Source organism: Rhododendron vialii, chromosome 3a (genome assembly GCF_030253575.1).
Source record: "Rhododendron vialii isolate Sample 1 chromosome 3a, ASM3025357v1".
NCBI lineage: Eukaryota > Viridiplantae > Streptophyta > Magnoliopsida > Ericales > Ericaceae > Rhododendron > Rhododendron vialii.
Window position 1 is genome coordinate 11944766 of NC_080559.1, and position 20322 is coordinate 11965087.

The 20322-nt window shown below is 37.4% G+C and overlaps 1 protein-coding gene across 7 annotated transcripts; it reads left to right on the top strand.

The window, feature by feature from the left end:
- Positions 1–314: 314 nt before the first annotated feature.
- Positions 315–19124, top strand: LOC131321021 (uncharacterized). Of its 7 annotated transcripts, none has more exons than XR_009198438.1 (16): positions 317–461; positions 1312–1708; positions 2481–2549; positions 2647–2754; positions 6146–6214; positions 7491–7652; positions 7909–7947; positions 8138–8244; positions 8393–8464; positions 9620–9671; positions 11056–11699; positions 13553–13759; positions 13846–13966; positions 16636–16753; positions 18250–18301; positions 18597–19124. XR_009198438.1 is itself a non-coding variant. In XM_058352010.1 (16 exons), exons 3-15 carry the CDS (start codon positions 1373–1375, stop codon positions 16705–16707), a joined length of 2058 nt encoding a protein of 685 aa, XP_058207993.1. In that variant the 5' UTR covers positions 379–461; positions 912–1015; positions 1312–1372; the 3' UTR covers positions 16708–16753; positions 18250–19124. The 7 variants fall into 7 exon arrangements, 5 of the variants coding, with proteins under 5 accessions (XP_058207991.1, XP_058207992.1, XP_058207993.1 ...); XR_009198439.1 differs by having other exon boundaries at positions 18673–18763; XM_058352010.1 differs by adding an exon at positions 912–1015 and having other exon boundaries at positions 379–461; positions 18250–19124.
- Positions 19125–20322: the final 1198 nt, after the last annotated feature.

Genomic DNA, 20322 nt, shown 5'->3' on the forward strand with positions numbered 1-20322 from the left:
ATTCACCAGTTTTTTTTTGCAACCCTATAAAATTGCTAGCCCAAACATTTGGTACCTTGGCTTGCTCAAGAAGACCAAAAAGTTGTGTGGAGAATTTTGTCCAAAAGGGAGAAAAGTCGAACGGTAATTCTAACACCACGCCCATTCACATGTCTACATTCACAATAAGGTGAGACCTATATACATTGGGTGTGTAGTGTATACGGGCTTCACTCTTATTGTGAGTGAGTATGAGTGTGAGTGTGAGTGTGTGAATGAGTGTAGTGGTAGAAGGATCGAAAGCCGAAAGCCGAAAATCCCTAATCTCAGTAATTGGGCTGCCAAACAGGCCCTTGTATCGATCTATATAAATTTCGCGCTTCCTCTCTGTCTCTCCTCGTCGCACTTTTTGCCATCCTCTTACTCTTACCCCCCATACAACGGTAACGCACAAGCCCTAGCTGCCCGGCTCTCGCTCTCACGTATCTCTCTCTCTCTCTCTCTCTCTCTCTCTCTCGCATGTAGAGATACGCCTCCGGGCTCCGTGTATATATATGTGTGCGCAAACGGAAATAGTACAAGATACTACTGTACATCTCTACTTGGTTTGATAGTTCAGATTAAAATTTGCGTTCGACGTTTCACTAGTGTACCCATGAAAGTTTTGACTTATGATTTTACGTTGGGTCCCCCTGTTGTGACTTGGAACTCGGTGGATATGATAACCTTTGGTGAGTACTTTGTACGGTGGTGTTTCAATTGGGATTGATAAATCGCGAAGTTATGGTGCTTTTGGTGATGGATTGTAGTGAACCCTGTGCTTTTTTTTTTTTTTCCTGTTCTTTTGTTTTTTGTTTTTAATTTTTATGATGATAACCTAGTGTCTGGGCCCACTACCCACCTTTTTTGTTTTTGTGATGGATTGGGTTCAGGATCCCGGGTCCTGAAGTTATGACCAAGCAAACCTCCGGGCTTCAGTGAGATTCCATCTTGCGGCCTCTTGGGGGAAATCTCGGCCAAACCCTTAGAGAGAAAGGTGGGTAGATTAGTCGAGGGGAACCCTTTTTGGGTACTTTGTTGACTTGCATATACTGTGGTTGAGTAATCAAAGCCATCACAGCTTTATAAAAATAGTTGCAATAGATCAAGTTTATTAGTTGATGGTGGTTCAGGTTTCAATTTGTATTAGGTTGGTTATTGTTATAGTTTTGCTGTATTTATGGAGTATTTTAAGAGCACGTAAGCAAAACTGGTAGGACATTTTTCGTGTCTGATCTTCTGTTGCTGGCAGCTGAAAAAAGGTTTTTATGTGTTTGCTTTCTGTGAAATCAGAACTGGTTAGTCTAGTAGAAATCAATCAAAGACAGAGAATTTAGAGAAGAGTGACGTGGACATGGACCTGGAAGATCTAGATGGTCTGAGCCGAGTTCCATCAAGAATCAACAGATTCGCCCCCAAGAACTCTAAGCTCAAAGCAAAGTCAGAACCCCAAGAATTGCATTCCCTTCATATGACGAAGAAAGAAGAAATGTATTCCATTCACGATTGTGAAACAACGAACCAAGACGACTGTGCCATGAAGATGGATGTTGCTGTCAAAATGGATGTTGAAGCCAAGTCAGAAGGCCAAGAAACTAAAGATGAAACAATGGAGGAAGTCGACGATGATGATAGAGTTGTTCGAGAAATCGACGTCTTCTTTACTCCTCAAATTGATCCCAGCACTCAGGCAATTCAAACACACAAATCATGTCCATATTTACATATAGAAATATTTGCACGAGTTTGTATCTAAGAAGCACGGATACGGATACAAGATATGGACACAATACGATACGGATACGCAGATTCGTGATTTTTCCAAAAAAGAAGGATACGATACGTTGGGAGATATGTTGAATATAAAAGTAAATAAAAAATATATTATATATAATTTTTAATTCCATTAATGATTTAAGTTTTCCATTACACAAGTTCATCATTTCACATGCCAAGAGAGATATATTTACATCTAGTTATATATAACTGTATCTATATAGTTATATATGCATACACACAACGAGAGGAGATAGGAGAGACGAGAGAGAAGAGAAAAGAGAGAGAGACTTACAAGGTTGTCAAGAGAGATGAGAGACGAAAGAGAGGATATCGTCCATGTGTTTCTAGTGTCGATTGGTGGGGGAAAAAGAAAAATGTAGTTCTAATTGCAATTCTAACCCATATATTTTAATTAATAACACATTTACCCTTGCGTGTATCCAAAACGTATCCGAGTGTATCCAACACGTATCCGCGTGTATCTGAAACGTATTGGGATACCAAAAAATAATTCTAAAAGCAAGATAATTTCAAAAACGTATCGATATGGATACAATACGTGATAGGTAGGCCAAAATAGAGTATCCGTGCTTCATTGGTTTGTATATGCATTATTTTGCTCTTGGTATAGCCCTTTTCCTCTACACTATGCATTGTTGGTGACTCTTGTTCTATTTCTCCAGCTTTATGTTCTGCAATTTCCACTTAGGCCCTGTTGGCGTCCGTATGAATTGGATGAACGATGTGAAGAGGTACACATCGTTTGCTTTTCTTTATAGGCTTAATGCTGATTTTCTGTTAATTGATTAGATGACAGAAAATTACCACCAGAATTTCCTTTGTTTGCAGGTTAGGATTAAACCCTCGAGAGCTGATGTTGAAGTTGATTTGTCTATTGATGTTGATTCCAAGAATTATGACACTGATGCAGATCCCAGAGTGCGGATGACAAAGCAGGTTATTTGCTCTGGATTAGATTCTAATTGTTTTGCCGTACTTTAGCAAGCATGAGTCTAGAACTCTTAGAGCATGCACCAAACCAAATAGGTAAAATTGCTAGCCAGAATCATAGAATGTTAGATTAGCTGGTTAGCCTTAATAAAGTTATCCAACAATGCTTGTTATTCTAACTGCCTTTCTTTGAGAAATTATTATTCCTTCTTTTTTTCTTTTCTTTAGATTATTTTTTAATCAATACTCCCATTGTTAGAAAAATTGCTAAGTGCTCGTCGGTCGGAAAAGGGGCGCCCAGGCGGCCGACTAGTAGGCTGCCTAATCTAGGCATTTGACCACCACCTAGCGCGTAGGTGGCCGACGTTTAGACCACTGAATACACCCCCATGAAGACAACCTCAACCTTCTGCCAAGAAACAATTTCCCTGGCTAAAACTGATGGAATCTAAGAACATCACCGATTAGACCATACTACCTCAATATCTCTGGTCATCTTCTTATTCCAATTACCAATTCTGATATCAGTATCTCAAAGAAATCTGTGATTTGCATTTGAAGCCCTAATATTTGCGAAGATTAGATTAGGATAAAATCTGCTGTTTTAGGAAGAGGTGAGAAGGGGCATATCAAAGATATTCTCACTTCTCATATTGATTTGGAAATTCAGTGATTCGATAATTTGTAGATTTCATTGGCCTTTATTCTACTACTAGAGGCCGGGCACATGCGAGGCGTGTGCAAGTCGAATTTTGACAAAATTTGTGAAAATTTGATCAAACAATAAGTGGAAAGTATTTGTTCAAATTTTGTCCCTGGCCTCTAGTGTTTGTTATTGTTCTCCATGTTGAGGAGCAAGCATCCTATAAAGTTAATCCATAAAACCAAACTTTCTCCTTTACTCTCTCCTACATCGACTTGCACACGCATCGCGTGTGCCCCGCCTCTCGATGATATTGCATGTAAGGTATGTTTCTATTGATGTTCATTACCAGAAGTTTTTTTTGTTAATCATTTCACCCAAAAACAATATAAATTGATTGTAGTAGGGATGAGAAGAAAAAAAATCAACCGAATGAACTTTAAAAATTAACCAAATTGGCCAGTTTTAGTAGGTTGTTCTAGTTAGTTTCTAGAGGTCGGGGCACATGCCATGTGATGGGTTTGCAAATCTAATTTTGTAGATACAATTAATAAATAGGAAGCTTTTGTGCGTCAGTGCATATTCTGTCAAAATTCAATTTGCACACGCAATCCTGAAAATAACTTACAGCCATTCCCGTGGTAAGACATTTTACGCTTTTTGATGGAAATTATTTTACACTTTAAAATGTTTTACTTGTCATTCATCTAACCAAATACCGGAAAAGGGGTAAATTATTTTTGGGAAAAATATTTTACGTTGAAACATACAGAGCCTAAACAACAATCGAGCTCCTAATGTGCAATACCAGATTACAATAGAGTATAAAGAACAAAAAAAAGGAAGCAAGTAAACACCATAGAACTATAAAAAAAATGAGGGAGAACGAAATATTAAATGGTAATCGATCCCACATTCTAAATTTAAATAAATGTTAAGGAAAAAGTCATAAACTCAGTGACCTAACCTTTGATTTGAATGGAAAACGGGAAAAGATGTGGAGGCGACTTATCACACAAGAGAATTTTTTTAAATCACGAATCAACCACTTTTTATGAACTTCACATATTAATACTTCCACCTAACTTTGCAACTCCACATAAGAAACCCTCCAACTGAAACATTAGTTTCTGGAAGAGAGAGAGAACATAGTATAGCCAATTCCAATTGGAGTTCTCTCTGAGGGTTGATGGTAGATGAGATGCATGAGTTTAGAAATGCAATCGGATCATGATGATGGAAAGAAATGGGGAGTGCATCTGAGATGACAACCAATGCAAAAAACGTAGCAGTTATTTAACCCAACGGCAAAACAATTATAACCCAATCCTAAAGTAGTATTTCCATAGTTACCCTTTGGACTAAGGATTTAGACTGAGTTAAGTACGTAAAGTCAGATTTTTAAGGGGTAATTGTGGGAAAAGAAGAATTGACACAATGACTGAAAAGGGGGACACCAAACTTGTGCTCTCCCTTTATAATGGCTCTTGAAAGCACGCATTTTGTTAGATAGATATTAGAATAGTTATAGCTTTCCAGAGCACCCAAAACAAAAAATAGAGATTAGCATAGCTGTATAAATAAAGTTGGTTGATTACATCTCTTCCTCTTTTTGCCCTTATTGTTGATTTGATCTCATTAGTTGTTGAAAGAACACCATTGCATGCTCATTGGAGGCATTGTTTGGACTTTGGACACTGTCTATTACTAGCTCCTTTTTTCTTCCAAGTTTCATCAAAATGGTTAAGAAGCATCATGTCCTTTTCCTGTCACATTCTTTTTATATTTAACATCATGGTTGATTTATTTTAATCACAGCCCTTGGTTTCTTTCTTCCTTTTAAAGAGACCATATACTCGTACACGACGATGGATATTCAGGGGATCACAAAGCACTCCATTGTTTGCTCTACCGGATAATATACAGCCGGTATTTTCATAGTCAGAGTAAGAGTTGGATCCCGGCTCAGAAGGAGCACTAGCTAATGGTTGGGGACCTGGGGTTGCTCTCATCATTGTTACTACCATAGTGTGGGATGCTTATTATTTAGCAATTTAGCACATCAAAACAATTTCTGGAGACTTATTACATTGTTTGAAGCAGTTTTATTTGGGCTTGTCCTATTCCAATGTTCCCATGAGTCCATGACCAACAGATATGACGAGTGCTAGGGTAGGAGATTTGTGTGCTTGTTCAACCCCATTACCCAAGTTAGACTATTTGATCCCCTAGTAGTTTATGACATCTGTGAAATAAGCAGCTCCAAATTGGTGGAAAATGATTTTTTCAGCATCTCATTGGAGGGAAGATAGAAATTTCATTCTTTTCATAAATATCGTTTACTTTCAATTTTCAACTGTATTCTCATAGAATGGATAATATATCTAGTTAACGTCGTATGCAAGGAACTATATACAAATGTTCAAGGCATATTCACAATTTCATACCCAAACTACGATACGTATTCGCATGTTCTTAAAGTTTAAAGGTTTACAAAGGTTAATGAAAAAGTGATGTAGTTATGTGCCACTTATATTCTTGTGTACTTTTTTTGTCCTTAATTCTTTAATAATATCAACTTTGCAGACTTGCAGTGCTCTGTGATTTTTTATCCCCGACTTTTTGATTGTTTTTATGACGGTTAATTTTGGTACTCTGCAGTTTTTCCTTAACTTATTTTTAGGTTTTGAACTTATTTTGCTCCAGGAAAGTTACATCATCTATAAGATCTTTTTTGTTCTTGTTCAATTGTAGACTTTGTCATCCTCAATGAAGCCAACGAGTGCAACCAGCTATGCTGTTGGGGTGCTAGTTGGAAATAAGGTGAGCAAATCTAACCCTTGCATGATATGAAATTGGCATCCTTTGTGACAATCTTTTAAAAATTGGGCTAGACCAACCGGTTAACGTTGACCAGGCCCTTACTCCGGTCCGGATAAATTGAGAAACAGTTCTTAATTCAAAACCGGCTTCTATAGTGATAACCGTTTGAACCATATGGTTAAATGCCAATGCATAAGAGAGGCCTAGGTTTATCAAACCGGTACAAAATTTTTGAACTAATTTTAGGCTTCATTATGACGCGACTTTAATGCCATAACTTACTAATAAAGACAATGGTGCAGAGAACCACATCTCGGTCGGCTCACGCCTACTATGCATGGCTAGCTTTGAAGATGATTGAGCATTGGCAACATTTTGTATGTCCAAGGGGTGGTTGGAGTCTTTCTTCCCACCGATGTGGGATTGAAAGAAGGTGCAAAATTCATTTTTAGCCCAACTCCGCCTTTGTTTCTCTTCACATAATAGAGAATAAGTTTATATATTAAACTTTTATACACATTGTTTGAGCTTGTACGACATTGATAAATTATAACTTCCGAAACTAGTATATGAGCTTGGATAGCCTCTCCACTTATTGCCAATTGGTTTTGAGTTAGATGCTTTAACATGGTATCAGAGCTGGGTTTTCGGAGGCTTGTGGAAAAGATTCTCTTGATTAATTGCCCCATTTGGTGGTGCCGTAAGTGCACCTTGTTCATTGTGATCCCTAGGTTATGGATCCTTTGTTTACCTCCCCACGTGCGGGTCAAGGGTCGCACATGCGGGGGAGTTTTAGAGATTGTCCTAAAGTAATTAATTTTAACCTCTGAAGCTAGTATTTGAGCCCGGGTGGCCTCCCCATTCATTGCCAATTGGTTTGGAGTTGGATGTTTTAACACGTATATTCTTTTATACTCTCAATTTAGTGAGTTACATATAATTAATCTATTATTTGAGGTTATTATGGCATCATGGTTTGATTCCAGTTTAATAGCGTTTGAACCAGTGACAGCCTAGAGGTATAGTTTGAATTAAGTGTCAAAGCGAAACTGATTAACGATGTCATGACTTGGTAGTAGATGTCATGACTTGGTAGTAGAGGGGTTTTGACCAGTTAATTATGGGTTATATAGTATGTCATTATGTAGATATATAATATCGAATCATGGACAAACTTTGATATTTTTATTAAGAAGCTTTCATGGTAGTTGATAAAAAGATTAGTAGTGTTGAATTCTATTTTGTTGAAGACTTAGTTTTCCTGTTTATCTTGCAGTTGCACATCAATCCTATTCGTGCAGTTGTGCAGCTTCGACCTTCAATGGAACATCTTAAGTCTGATGGCTCTAAAAAGAACAGTGTCATGTGCAATGTAGAAGCTACAATTAAGATGGAAGATCCCAAGGATGAAAAATCTGCAGGACCATCAAAAAAAGTGGTAGTATTCTTTGTATGATGTATCCTGCTTCTGAAGTTGGCTTATTCAAACTTGTTTTCTGTAGTTTAGTCTCTTTCAGTCTTTTGTCTGTATATATCTGTATCAAAATAAGGTAGATTTATTATTGATGACAATAATGACTGCATGATTAGCTTATGGTATTTTGGGGAGCTGAATATCCGAGTTTATGGTCCATTCTTGGATTGTTCTCCATAAAGCCACTAGTTCTGATTGTTAGATGTGTTCTTTTGTGCAGAACAAGCTACCAGGGACTATGAATGATGATCTGCAGGAGGTAAGGGACATGATCTTTCAGTTTCATGATTGGTGAATCCAAAAACTGGCCTCCGCAGAGTAGTGGCGATTGAATATTCACACCTAGTATATCTTCCGCATCACCATGGCTACTTAAGATTTGTCCTTTTGCAGAATGTGCATTCATTGGTCTCGTTAATTGAATTTCATCTCGTTTCTTGTCTTTCCAGAGTTGGATGACACTCAAGTACCATTCTTCAAAGAGTGATTACTCAATCAGATATCTAAGAAAAATGGAAGTAGAAGAAAGTGCCCCCATACAATTTTCAATGAGCCCGTATGACTTTGTTACTGATATGTGCGATATTTTTTGTTGGTTTATCAAGCTGGGGTTTGGGAATATGTTCTCAAGTGTTTGGCCTTTTCGTATTTGGGAAAAGTATGTATTTTTTTTTTAACAATTTTGTTCTTTTTTTTATCTAAAGGTATGACTATGTCAGCTCTTTGTGTCCCAGTGCATTTAATGACAACATGAAATCCCAAGGTCCTTCTACAAGGTACCCTCATACTGTCGCTCAGTTTTGTTTCTCCTAAAACCTCAATTTTCCCTGCCTGACCCATCCTATAATCACTGCTTGGAGACGGGATAGTCATGTGCAGGGCCACAGAATGCATGCAGAACAAAACCACTGCTGGACTCTTTATGAAAACTGCTTTCTTAACCACCTCAGAAAATAAGAATTAGATTGACTACAGTTTTTTGTATATGCTATTTGCCTCGTCTTTTCGGTTTTTCTTTTCACTTTTAGGGTAATTAACTAATTATTAGTTGTTTAAGTAACGCCAATAAGGGACTGAAACATAGCTTGCATTTTTTTGGAGAAATCACCATCATTATTACAATTTTCTAACATGAAAGGTAAATGAAGTCCTAATATGAAAATATTGGTCTTCACGTATATAATATAGTCTCTATTTTTCTATGGTAAGCATAACAGTAGGAATTCAATCACGCTACAATCAGACAATTTGATGCAGATAAATTTTCTTTATTAGGAGTCTTATCTAAGCCAGATCTCTAACTTGGTGCCAAAACCGTGCAATGTAAGAAGCCACATCTTGCCTTAGCACGTGTAAGATAAGTTGAGTAAGGTTTGAAGAGGATTGCTGTTGTTGGGTATTGTGTAATAACAATATGCACTATAAATGGTCCTTTTGTATTGCAAACCATATGTTTGCAGGATTGACAGAGAGATACTGTTTTGAATGTTTTGGACAGACTTTGTTGTACAATGAGTTTTTTTTTTTTACGTTTACAACTCAATTTAGTAAAGCGTTTGGCTTCCTCATGCAGTGTGTGTATGAGAGGGACTTGTAGATTATTGCCTTATTGGTTTTATGGAATTCATCCAAGTTGTTTCTGTACTTCTTGTTATAATTGTCTAGTAACTCTAGTTCTTGAGCATGATGGTGGTGCTTTATTGAGTGACTTAGGGTCCCATTGAGCAATATTTTGCTTGAGGCCTCTCTCTCTCTCTCTCTCTCTCTCTCGGATGCAATGATTCCAGAATGCTTCTCCCTGTTAATTTTTAGTGCCAGGCATTTCATAGCATTACACTCATCATGTGACTTTGGCTATTTCCTTTTGCATTTCATAGCATTACCTGTTTTTAAATTTATGTTTTTGAAGTTGTTAATCGCTGGTGTTTCAGGTTTTTGCGTTCATTGACCCTGGAAGAACGTTTCAAGATATGGTTTCGTGAGGTTTGTCGCCACATACTCAATAGTGTAATGCACATATTATGTTGGTGACTAAGTTGCGGTTGTTTGTGTATAGGCCTTTTGTCCTTTCAAGTTTGTTCATAACTTTGTTGAATGTTTTAAGTCTGGTGACCTGCCTTAATTGTTTACCGGTCTTGTTCGTGAAGAGTATAGGGGAGATCTATCCAAAGGGATGACACGTGAAGTCTTTCTTCTGACATTATCATACTATCTTGTCTTTTTGAATCTGTCACTCTGCATCCCTCCTCAGTTGCCTCAAATTAGTGTACAAATCTCTTTATCTTCAATATCCCCCTCTCCTGTTTAAGAACAGATGAAGTATACAAGATTTTTATGGAGTGATAGCTGCAAGAAGTAGTTAGCATGAGTGTTCTTAAAATCTTAGAATCAGGGTACATATTGTTTCATGAGGGAAATTGTACTGATTATATGGTGTATTGATTTGGAAATGAAATTGGGAAGAAAAATGGCATGATTCTATTCCGTAACATACATTTTGGCATGCCGTAGTAGAGGGCATACAGATCATAAGATATGGAAGTGCGCCCTATTTTTCAGAACTGGTAAAAGTTTATTGGGGAGCTGGGTCAAAAGATGAAGGCTTCTTGCTAAATATTCATGCATAGTGCTCTTGACAACTTGCAGACTTTGGAAAATTTGATCTCGTAGTTTGATGAATTGTATGGTCACGAAACTGAGGTTCATAAGTTTAATCTTAGTGTGACAGTCATTTGAGACCTGGCTTCTAGTGGGACTATTCATCTTCATCAGTTCTCCATGTGGGCATGACCGCATGAGTTTTTCTGTTAATTTTTAATTGGGCTTTGATGAGGTTTTCTAGCCGTCATCCAATTGTTTGGTTGTTTACATACGATAATTAACTGCAGTTAGTATGTGGTATTTTGGTTGAAATTTGACATAATCTATCCTTAATATTCTGTTATCTTAGAATTGTTAGCTTATACAATTCTATCTGATTCTTTAGGTAATTGATGATGTATGCCAATTAGATACCTTTAATATTCTTGGGACTTTGTTTCTTGTTTACTTTCCAGTTGACTCCTTTGAGGGATCTTAGCTATTTATAGGAAATTTTTTAATTGTGTCAAAACCTGAATTTATGTGCACATTTTAACTGCTGCTATCCAAACATGGGACATGGGTAGAACTCGCTGGTACAGCTCTTTATCATTCTGTTCGTTTATGTTACTGGTTAGCTATCTATCTGTTATTCAGTGCGTTGTTTCCAAAGCTGTACTACCTCTTATTATTGGTCCCCATGCTAAGTAATTGGCCAAAGCATTGGTTGAGAGATTTCAATTTTACTTGTCTTCCAATTTATTGTTTTCAGAACTTTTATAATTAGGGTCCTCCAGCAAATCGTCTACGAACTCTGAAGAAGCACCTCGCTCCTGATGATTCCATTGAAGATGTGCTTGGGGTCCTCCAGAAACTTGCTCACCTTGTACAAGGACTCTGGATTCCAAAAACGCCACTGCTACTTGAAGGAGGAGTTGAATGTCTAGCTAGAGATTACTTTCTTCTTTTGTTTAGTAAGAATCCTGTAATCAGCTATGAACAAGTGAAAGCTGTGGGTTCTCGTGGTCAGCCTTTGAAAGATGTTATAAAACGTGTGTTGAGCATTTTAGCTGTTGAGAGACCCGATTTACATGGCTGGAAGTTTAAAGAGTTACCAGATGTGTCATCGGAAAACGAGTCATCAGATGAGATGTTCATGAAACTGTATTCGGATGTTGTTAAAGAGCAAGAAAAAGCTTGGGAGCGTGCGGAGAAGCCGCTTACTGACAGTATATTTGTGGGCGGGAGGGGTGGTTTAAAGAATTCTTCGAAGCCTGATACAGCTAATCGGGCTGGAACATCAAAAGTTCAAAATAAAGGTGCAGCAAGATCTTCAAATGGAGCTGTTTCTCGAACTCCTATGTCAAATGAAACTCGAGAAGCTCTACCCAAGGTCTTACAGAAACTTTTCCAAACACACAGTGTTTGCAGGTAAAATGATTAGCTTCCATTGTTTCAATTCTTAACATCAGTTACTTGGTTCTTATCAGTAGTAGATTTTGTTTGTCTCCATCTTTGACCGTCTCATTATTTTGAGTTCCAACACTCTAATTGTGGTTAAACTTTTGGGTGGGAGATTTCATTCGCACGCACTCACAGACTACATTATTCCACACTGCTGCAGCAAAACAACTCACTCATTACTCATCCCACTCATCAAACACAGCGGCAAAACAAGGCTCTGAAAGCTGCCTTCATAACTATTGTCCCCTAACCCCTTCTTTAACCTACCCCCTACTTTTATGGCCACCAATCAAGCTTATCTTTTTAACAAAACTATCAGCTATGCAATATTTTGTCTTGTGCAAAATAAGAATGTTGTTTCCATCCTTCATTTCCTTGTCCTTGTTACAGGGCCTGGGAAATTATAGGTAGAGTAGCGGGCAAGAGTGTAGCAAATTTTCTTGTGAAATTAGAGCTGATGGAATAAACGCAGCGTGTGGGTTCACAGTTTGGTAAACTATTATTGGGTCGAGTGTTCAGAGGCACGAACACGTCTAGGTACGAGTCAAATTTTGTCTTTAGTCAAACACACTGGGTACACGATAGGACACACTGTGGATATGTTAACGACACATTAAGAGGTTAATCGTGGATTTTTAAAACTTGGACCAAAGACGTTGCCATTAAATTGTTAGTTCGTGAATATTCATGTTGCGACCTTTGATTTTTTTTCTTCAAAACGGTAATAATATTCCCCCCCCCCCCCCCCCCCCCCCCCCTTTTTTCTATGATAGGAATAACAATTTTCCAAACTTTTATATGAACTCCTAGGATGAACCTATACTATCAAAAAGTCTGATATTTAGCATTTCTTCGACATGTCCGTGTCCAAATATATGAAGAATAACGTTTCTGCTTTTTCTTTTCCTGTTGTGTGATAAGGAAACTCATGGATGGGGAATGACTCCTTGGATGGATGTCTCAATTGCTTTATTTGCAGGTCAAATACGGAGAGAGAGAGAGAGAGAGAGAGAGAGAGAGAGAGAGAGAGAGAGTTGATTGGGTTCCTGATGACAATACCCATCCCAAATGTATTTGAGCATATTAGTTTCAACTTTCACCCAAGCCCCTAAAGAAGGGTAATTTTTGCCCAACCCAGTATGAAATCATTTTTGGTCAGGTCAATCTGGCAGGGCTGCTGCCCTATTGGGTTGATTAATTGATGTACTAATGTGAATCAATATGAGGAACAGGATTTTGTACACCTATTTTGCCTTATATTCCCTGTCCCATATTGCTGGTCCACTATATTGGGATGTCCCGTAGTCATCCTTGAAAATCAAGCCTTGGATGTTCAGAAACTAATCCTCATAAATCATTTAAAGTAGTTTTAAAGTAGAGAATAAGGTGCAACGTTCGAATTCTAATCGCACTTTTTAATTGGACATGCATTAATTTCATGCCCCTTGAAAAGTTGGGATGCCGACCAGCAATATGGGACGGAGTCATGGCCAGTAAGAGTTGACAATTGTTTGTTGCAATATTAGCCTAATGTACCATTAATTTCTTAATTAAGATGCTATATTTTGTGCGTTCTCTGCCTAATTGCTAGTCATATGTGCTTGTACGGCTTGCTAGCTATAAACATACCTTGTTAGCTCCAAAAGATATGTAAGTTGAACCGTCAACCTCCAGTCTCCTGCCATATCTTTGCTGCAAAGAATGGGCAAAGCAATCAAAAGTCAAAACCACGTCGTGAGCAAAAAGACTGGCTATGTTGCCATGAAGCATATTTGCCTATTTCTTTGCTTCATGTAACATTGGATTATTCCTTTTGGCAGCTTTCAACTGATTTGCCAACGTTTGCGGGAAATGGCAATTTCTGAGTCTACTCGTCCCAAGGGGATAGCTAGAGAGGTAAAAGCAGCAGCAATTGCCCTTGATGCTCCTCAAGAGGAGCTGCTGGACTTGATTGGTCAAGTCGCTATAAATATTCATGGCGTATATGTTTCGAAGTCATCTATAGACCCCCAATATGATCCTTTGAGGTGGTTATCCTTGTACACACCTTTTTCCTGCAGATTGTATCACAATATGTTGATCCTTGAATTAATGAGCAGAATTTGTTGGGCAGGAAAATAGTCATTGATCTTCTTATTGCTGAAGGGCCTAATGCAAAGCTTAAAAGGGCTGCTATAGTTGAAGCAGCCAAGATGCAACTTAATCAGGATATTTCTCCCAATGCATACCAAAAGGTTAGCACAGATTCCTGTCAAAGTGATTTTGTTGCTAGTTTTGGAGGTTAAACTTGGATCTGTGATGAGACTAAAATTTGTTTGCAAGTCTCAAGTTACATCTGACATCCATCCACTTTTCCAACTTGCGATTCCCGTGAGACTTATTTCTTGTGGGATAGATGCTTCCTATATCATTTCATGTCAGCCTTGTGAAGTAGCTCTGGTATAACCAGACGTCACCGAAATTGATGGGAGCACTAGACCAATTTGCAGTTTCTGTGTTGTAGCCTTCTAAGAATTCCAGCGTAGTGGCTGTTATTCCAGGTTACTGAGCCGAGTAGAGTGAGCTACATGTCCTAGTTTTTCACTGGGATAATTGACTTTGTAAGTGGCCCCCCATTGTTCTACCCTCCTAATAATCTCCCTGCTGCTCAAAACCACCTCTCCTTATATCCCGCTCATCTCTGGCCTAGTTGTGTTGCAGAGAACGTCATATCTCCATAATATGTGTCCTGTCATCCTACTCAGCCTCCATCATCGACAGGGCTCAACTTCTAGTCATGAGATTCAGTAGTATTGCAATGATATTAATCTATGTAATCTCAATTTTTTACTTGTTTTCCTTCGATATCCCCATCTTTCTACGCACTGGCAAGGACTTCATTGGTGAGTTATCCTTATAAAAAACCGCTTATTCACCAGATATATATCTAGTGATGCTTTGTTAGAAACTGAATTGGTGTTACTTCAATTAAGGTCCGGAAGGTTGTTTTAGGTGTGATGTCCAGCACAGTAGGGTTGCAGGATGTTGATCATGCTTTGCTTGATCTGGCACATATGGCAGTTGAAGAATCATTGGCATCTTGATGGAATAGGAAGTTCTCTGTTCCATTAGTTAGTCAAGGGAGAGTTGTCCAGCCCTTGACCAGTTCATTGATTTTATAGAGCTTTTTGATGTGCGTGGAAGTGTATTCTTTTTCGCCTTCTTTTTGTATACGGCAGGCATTCCCTTAATATCGTTGTATTTACCTCGTATTTACCTATAGAAACACAGGGTCCTTGTACTCAAATATCTCATTACTGCAGGACCGTTGTAGGCAGGGACATAATGGGAAAACATTGGATAAAATTTTGGGTGAGACCAACTAGTCTGAGAGAAATCAAGAGGGATGTTTTAGATGATGGTTTTCATGAAAAAAGGTAAATTGATTGTGATAAATGGAGTTGGGATCACCTGAATCTGCTGTTTGAGGGAATATAATTTTTGGCAAGGTTATCGGTTTGATATTAACACAGCTATAGAAAGTTCCAGTTATGATATCACTCCCATTCTATCTTTCTATATTTTTCTTTTCGTGTAATCTATATTGAACCACTATGGAAGTTATATTCAGTCTTAGTCAGGTAACAATTGTTAAGGTTTCCATGTGAGCGTGAGTCAAAACTTAAGAGGTACGGAGACTTTTCAACATGTTGTGCTTGATATGGTCACTTGTCGGAGACCAATGCTGGTCAGGCATGTTCCAACATGTCGATCGCACCCAAACAGATAATGCGGACACCCCTTAATCCTTCGTTTTTCTAAGCTGAGCTCGTAAGATTTAGTTACAAACTTTCTGTTCAAACTTAACCTATATATCAAATGTGCCAATGTAAAGTTGCAGTGACTAGTGAGTAGGTACTAAGTTCATATATACTCTATCCAATTTGTAGGGAGGTATTCCCAAACAAATGCAATTGATATCCGAACAAATGGTACGTGGGACCATGGTTTGAATAAAGACAGGACAGTCGCCGTGCAAGATGGTGTTCGGCGATATGGACCAGTGACATGAGAAGTCATTGGTCCAGGCAGTCTGTTCGGCAACGAGATGGCCGAACAAGGAAAGAACTCCAATCAAGTGTTGGAGCATAGGGAACATTCTGGAAGAATCCAGAAACAGTGGTATTCCGTTAAGGAACGAGATCCCGAGAATGTAGGATCTGGAAAAGATACCCAACGATAATGGGATGTTCGGCCAGTTATGGAAAAGAGTCCTAAAATGACTAAGGTAATCAACTAATAAGGGAACGAACTAATAAGGGAACGAACTAATAAGGGAACGAGAATCCAAGATATTCTAGGTTTCCTATACGAGGTAGGAGTCCTAGGGCAACAGGGATTCTTGGGCAACAAGCATTTATGATCTATAAATATGAAGAAAACCTAGAGGTAAACGGTACGTGATACTTGGTATTCACATTGTTCTCCTACTGATAATTAGGGTTTTCTCTGGTACGTGATACTAACTTAGGCATCAGAGGGCCTTTGCCGCGAGAGGCAAAGGTGCGCTCACCCTTTGTCTGTTTTGCAGATTAGGGTTCCGACGACGAAGAGGAACGAATAGCTGTTGCTAATTGGATCTATTCTAAGCACCAATTATTTTCATCCCCCTACACAATTTACATGTTGTCATTTCCATGTCGTATCGTCTATTGATTTGCTCGGAGTTGCCATGTCATGTCCTATTGATTTGTTGAGACCATTAATATATCTATGTCATGGCGTATTTGTCATGTGCCTGCCTGTATCTTGTTTATTCCTTGAGATGTTCATGTATCATTTGTCCTGCATCATATTCTATCTAGTAGAAGTGCTATTGTTCCTTTCCTGAAATAGATCTAAGGTATTTCTCTCTTATTTGCAGGTCTTGAATGAATTATGTGTATCTCAAGGTTCTGCGTGGGTCTTAAAACGCGGTGATGGAAATCCTAAGTAGTATTCACTTCATATATTCTCCACAAATCATAGCCTAACAAAGAAAGGTATTTTCCAGTTGCCAGTTGTATTACCTAGATGATATATTCATCTTTGAAGCTGCTTCTGAGATTACACTGACACTTACATTACATTGACTTTGCTGAATTCATCCCTTGAGCTTGTTGTCATCAGTATGACTGCTTTTTTCGCACACAAGGACAATGCTTTATGCCCAAGGGGTAATGATGTATTTCGCGTGATTTCAAGTGCATATTTGTCGAAAATGATGGTTATACAACTTTTAGTTGTAGAAAAACAAGCTATGCACATGCTTGAATAATATAAGCTATCAATGGAATCGTTTAGTATAAGAAGTTAACAAATAAGAGCAGTTTCACAGACCTCAGTGACCATGATTCCTTTGTTGAATGGACATGGATGATTTTTAAAACACCTACCGAACACACCCATAAAAGAATAAATAAATGAATTGAATAAACAAACTTCCATGCCATTGGATTTCTATCAGAATTTTTGAAGTCAGCGTGGATTTGGCTTGACATAGTTGTTTATGAACAGAACAAAAGTTGTAATCTTGATATATACTCTATTTGCTCAATGGGCATAGTTGTTTATGAACAGAACAAAAGTTGTAATCTTGATATATACTCTATTTGCTCAATGGGCACACGCTTCCTGTTATATTGTGAGAAAATGATGAATCATAGTGTAAAAATTATTAAGTGCTCTAGGAGCACGAGCACCATGTGGTGGTGCTCTAGGCTCCTTCCCACCACACATTTGTGTGGCCTCCACCATAATTCCTCATCATAGTTGGGGGTAAAAACCTTAGGCCACATTCGTTTTGGGATTTTGGATTTGGATTTGTAGGTAATGAGTATAGAGAGAAATAGAGTAATGATTGAAAATAGGGGTAATAATTGGAGAGAGATAGAGAGAAAAATGAGAGTAATGATTTGAGAGAAATAGAATAATGAGTAGAATCCAAAATCCAAACCCCAAAACGAATGGGGTCTTAGTGCGCTGCATTGATTTACCATTTACTTCAACCTCGACGATTTCCTATGGTACAAGGTTGAGTTTGAGGCGGCGGAGTTCTTAATCACCTTGCAAGTGCACAAATTGTTGATAACTTAGAATTGTAGGGAGTTTTTTCCACACATACGTATTTACTTTAAGAATTTTTTTCCATCCAATGGATTTGCAGGGGCCAATCTTTCTTCTTATTTTTTTATTTGAGGCGCCAATCTTATAATTTTTTTCTAAATTAATCTAAAAAAACTAGTTCTACATGTAGAGAATATGGAGTTGTGCAGGGCTCAGTCCCCTCCTGGCACCCCCTTCTGTCCGCCCTTGGGTTTGAGGAATGTGACTTAAGAAAAACGGACGTACATGGATTCTTACATCGTAGTATCATTTCTGATGTTTGTAGTGTTGACTTCAAATTTCTTGTTGCTAATTATTGTTTGTTATTCGAATACTAGAAATGTGATTCTTGTTTGGGACCATTAACCCTAATGTTGCTCGTTTCCTCATGCAGTTGATAAGTGAATGAGTTTGTGGCTCACCAATACAGGCGATCTGTCTAATTGGTATGCATCTGTTTACTCTTATGTATATACATTTGATCCGTTTTTGGTTCTTGCAAAAGAATATGAGAGAAGTTTGAGAATGATAGGAAAGAGATGAAAATAGTCGGATATTCATTTGTCATGTTTCGTTGCTGATTTACGACACATTTGCAGAAAACTTATCAGGAATATGTTTTTAGTTCACAGTTATTAGAACTTGTTTTTTTGGTTCAGTCACTGTAAATTCTTCAAAACCCCTTTTGCTAAAAAGCATTTGAGAAACTATTGAGTTTTCTATACTTGTATTTTTCAACAGGTAAGGAGCATTAAGGATTTGTTGGTCCTTGGTTTTATGATTTCTCCTTTCTTGCTCAGTCTCTTTACGCTTTCAGGATATCAGTACATCAATGCAGTAACATCGACAAGCTTTCCCATTTCACTAATTTTGTGGCTTGTTCTGAAGGCTGTGCGAGACATAGTAGCAATGAATTTTAGACACCTTCCATGAGAGAATTGTTTTACAACATTATTTTGATAAGTGTCCTCTAATCGCGTAATGAATCTCTAATATCTATCTAACAAAATACGATTATAGGATCAAAATAATGTTGTAAAAAATTCTCTCATGGCAGGTAAGGTTGGTGGAACCTGCAATGCTCGTGGGCCTGTTGTTTGGGACCGGATTTTATTTTGCATGGGGTTATATAAATTCTACAGAAATGTGTGGTTGATAAGGGTGGTAAATGAAATGTGTAGTTTACCATTTTTTTTTACGTTTGCATTCCTCTTTTTACTATTCGCACTCTTTTGTTTTATTCAAGTAAAATTATTGTATTACCGTTCATTTGTTCATTGTTTTTAACACATCAAGGGATAATGTAGTAAATGCATATATTCCATAAAAAAACAAAAAGAGTAGTGTGAATGGTTAAAAAAGGGAGTGCGAAAAATCAAATTTTCTCATTTTTTTCCCTCCCTTGCTTCTTTACCAACCAAATTAACTAAAATGGAACTCCTTCATTTACACGGTTTTTTTTTTTTTTTTTGAGAAGCAATTTACGCGGGGTTTGGACTAACATTTCTCATTATAACGGTAGAATCTGATTTTGTATCTCGATTAATTTGTTGTAAAGAATTATTGCAGAATCTGATTTGCTACGATAAGGTAAATCAAAACAATAAAGAATATGTATTCAATTTGAAAAGAGTTAAACGGGAAAAAAAAAAAAAGGTAACTCAAACAAATAAATTTTTTAACTTATATCGTTCTTAACAAACTTTTTCTGTAAAGAATGTGGTTCTCTTTTACCCCATTTATGAGCTATTTTGAGGTCCATTTTGAGATGAAAATTATTCACTTTTTTAGAACTTGTAAAGAAAATCAACAACATAAAAACAATGAATATTGATCAAGATTTTTATTTTTTTAAATAATGATGTTTCATAATTTTACCAACCGATATCCAATCTTAATTGTAGACGTGATTAATGTTCCAACTAGCTCTAAAGGATAAATTATTTTAATTATTTTAATGAGTCCGCAATTGATTCACAAATGGGGTCAGGAACTAAAGAGGATCTCATGCCTTTTTTAAATTTCTAGATCTTTTTTTACTTTTTAAATCATTTCAGTTGATACGAATTATATATGAGAAAACTCTTTATCCGAAAATAAAAAATAAGAAAATTAAAACTAAAACTAAAAAAGTCAAAAGAACGGCTAAACAAAGATTTATCCAACAAAAACTGAAACTAGTTCTCAATCAGTACCAAGTGGAGCTAATAAGAGTACACAGGAAGATTGTATTATGAGATTGTATCACGATATTATATTTTGTAGAGAGATTTCTAAAATGATTATCTTCACTTATATCCGCGAAAGAAAACAAATCAGAGCCACAAAATCGAGAACCATCTCCTCTATCTTATTTTTAAAAAATCCTTCCATAAAACTCTTCACAATATCCAACACAGAGCCTTTGTTAAGAAATCAATTGTATATGACATTATTCGAGTAGCATACTAGCATTTTAACTCTTTCA

Coding starts and splice junctions, on each gene's coding strand:
- LOC131321021 (XM_058352008.1), top strand. CDS start 1,373: ATGGACCTGGAAGATCTAGATGGTCTGAGCCGAGTTCCATCAAGAATC. Junction 6,215..7,490: donor GGGTGCTAGTTGGAAATAAG/GTGAGCAAATCT, acceptor TTTATCTTGCAG/TTGCACATCAATCCTATTCG. Junction 9,672..11,055: donor TCAAGATATGGTTTCGTGAG/GTTTGTCGCCAC, acceptor TTTTATAATTAG/GGTCCTCCAGCAAATCGTCT.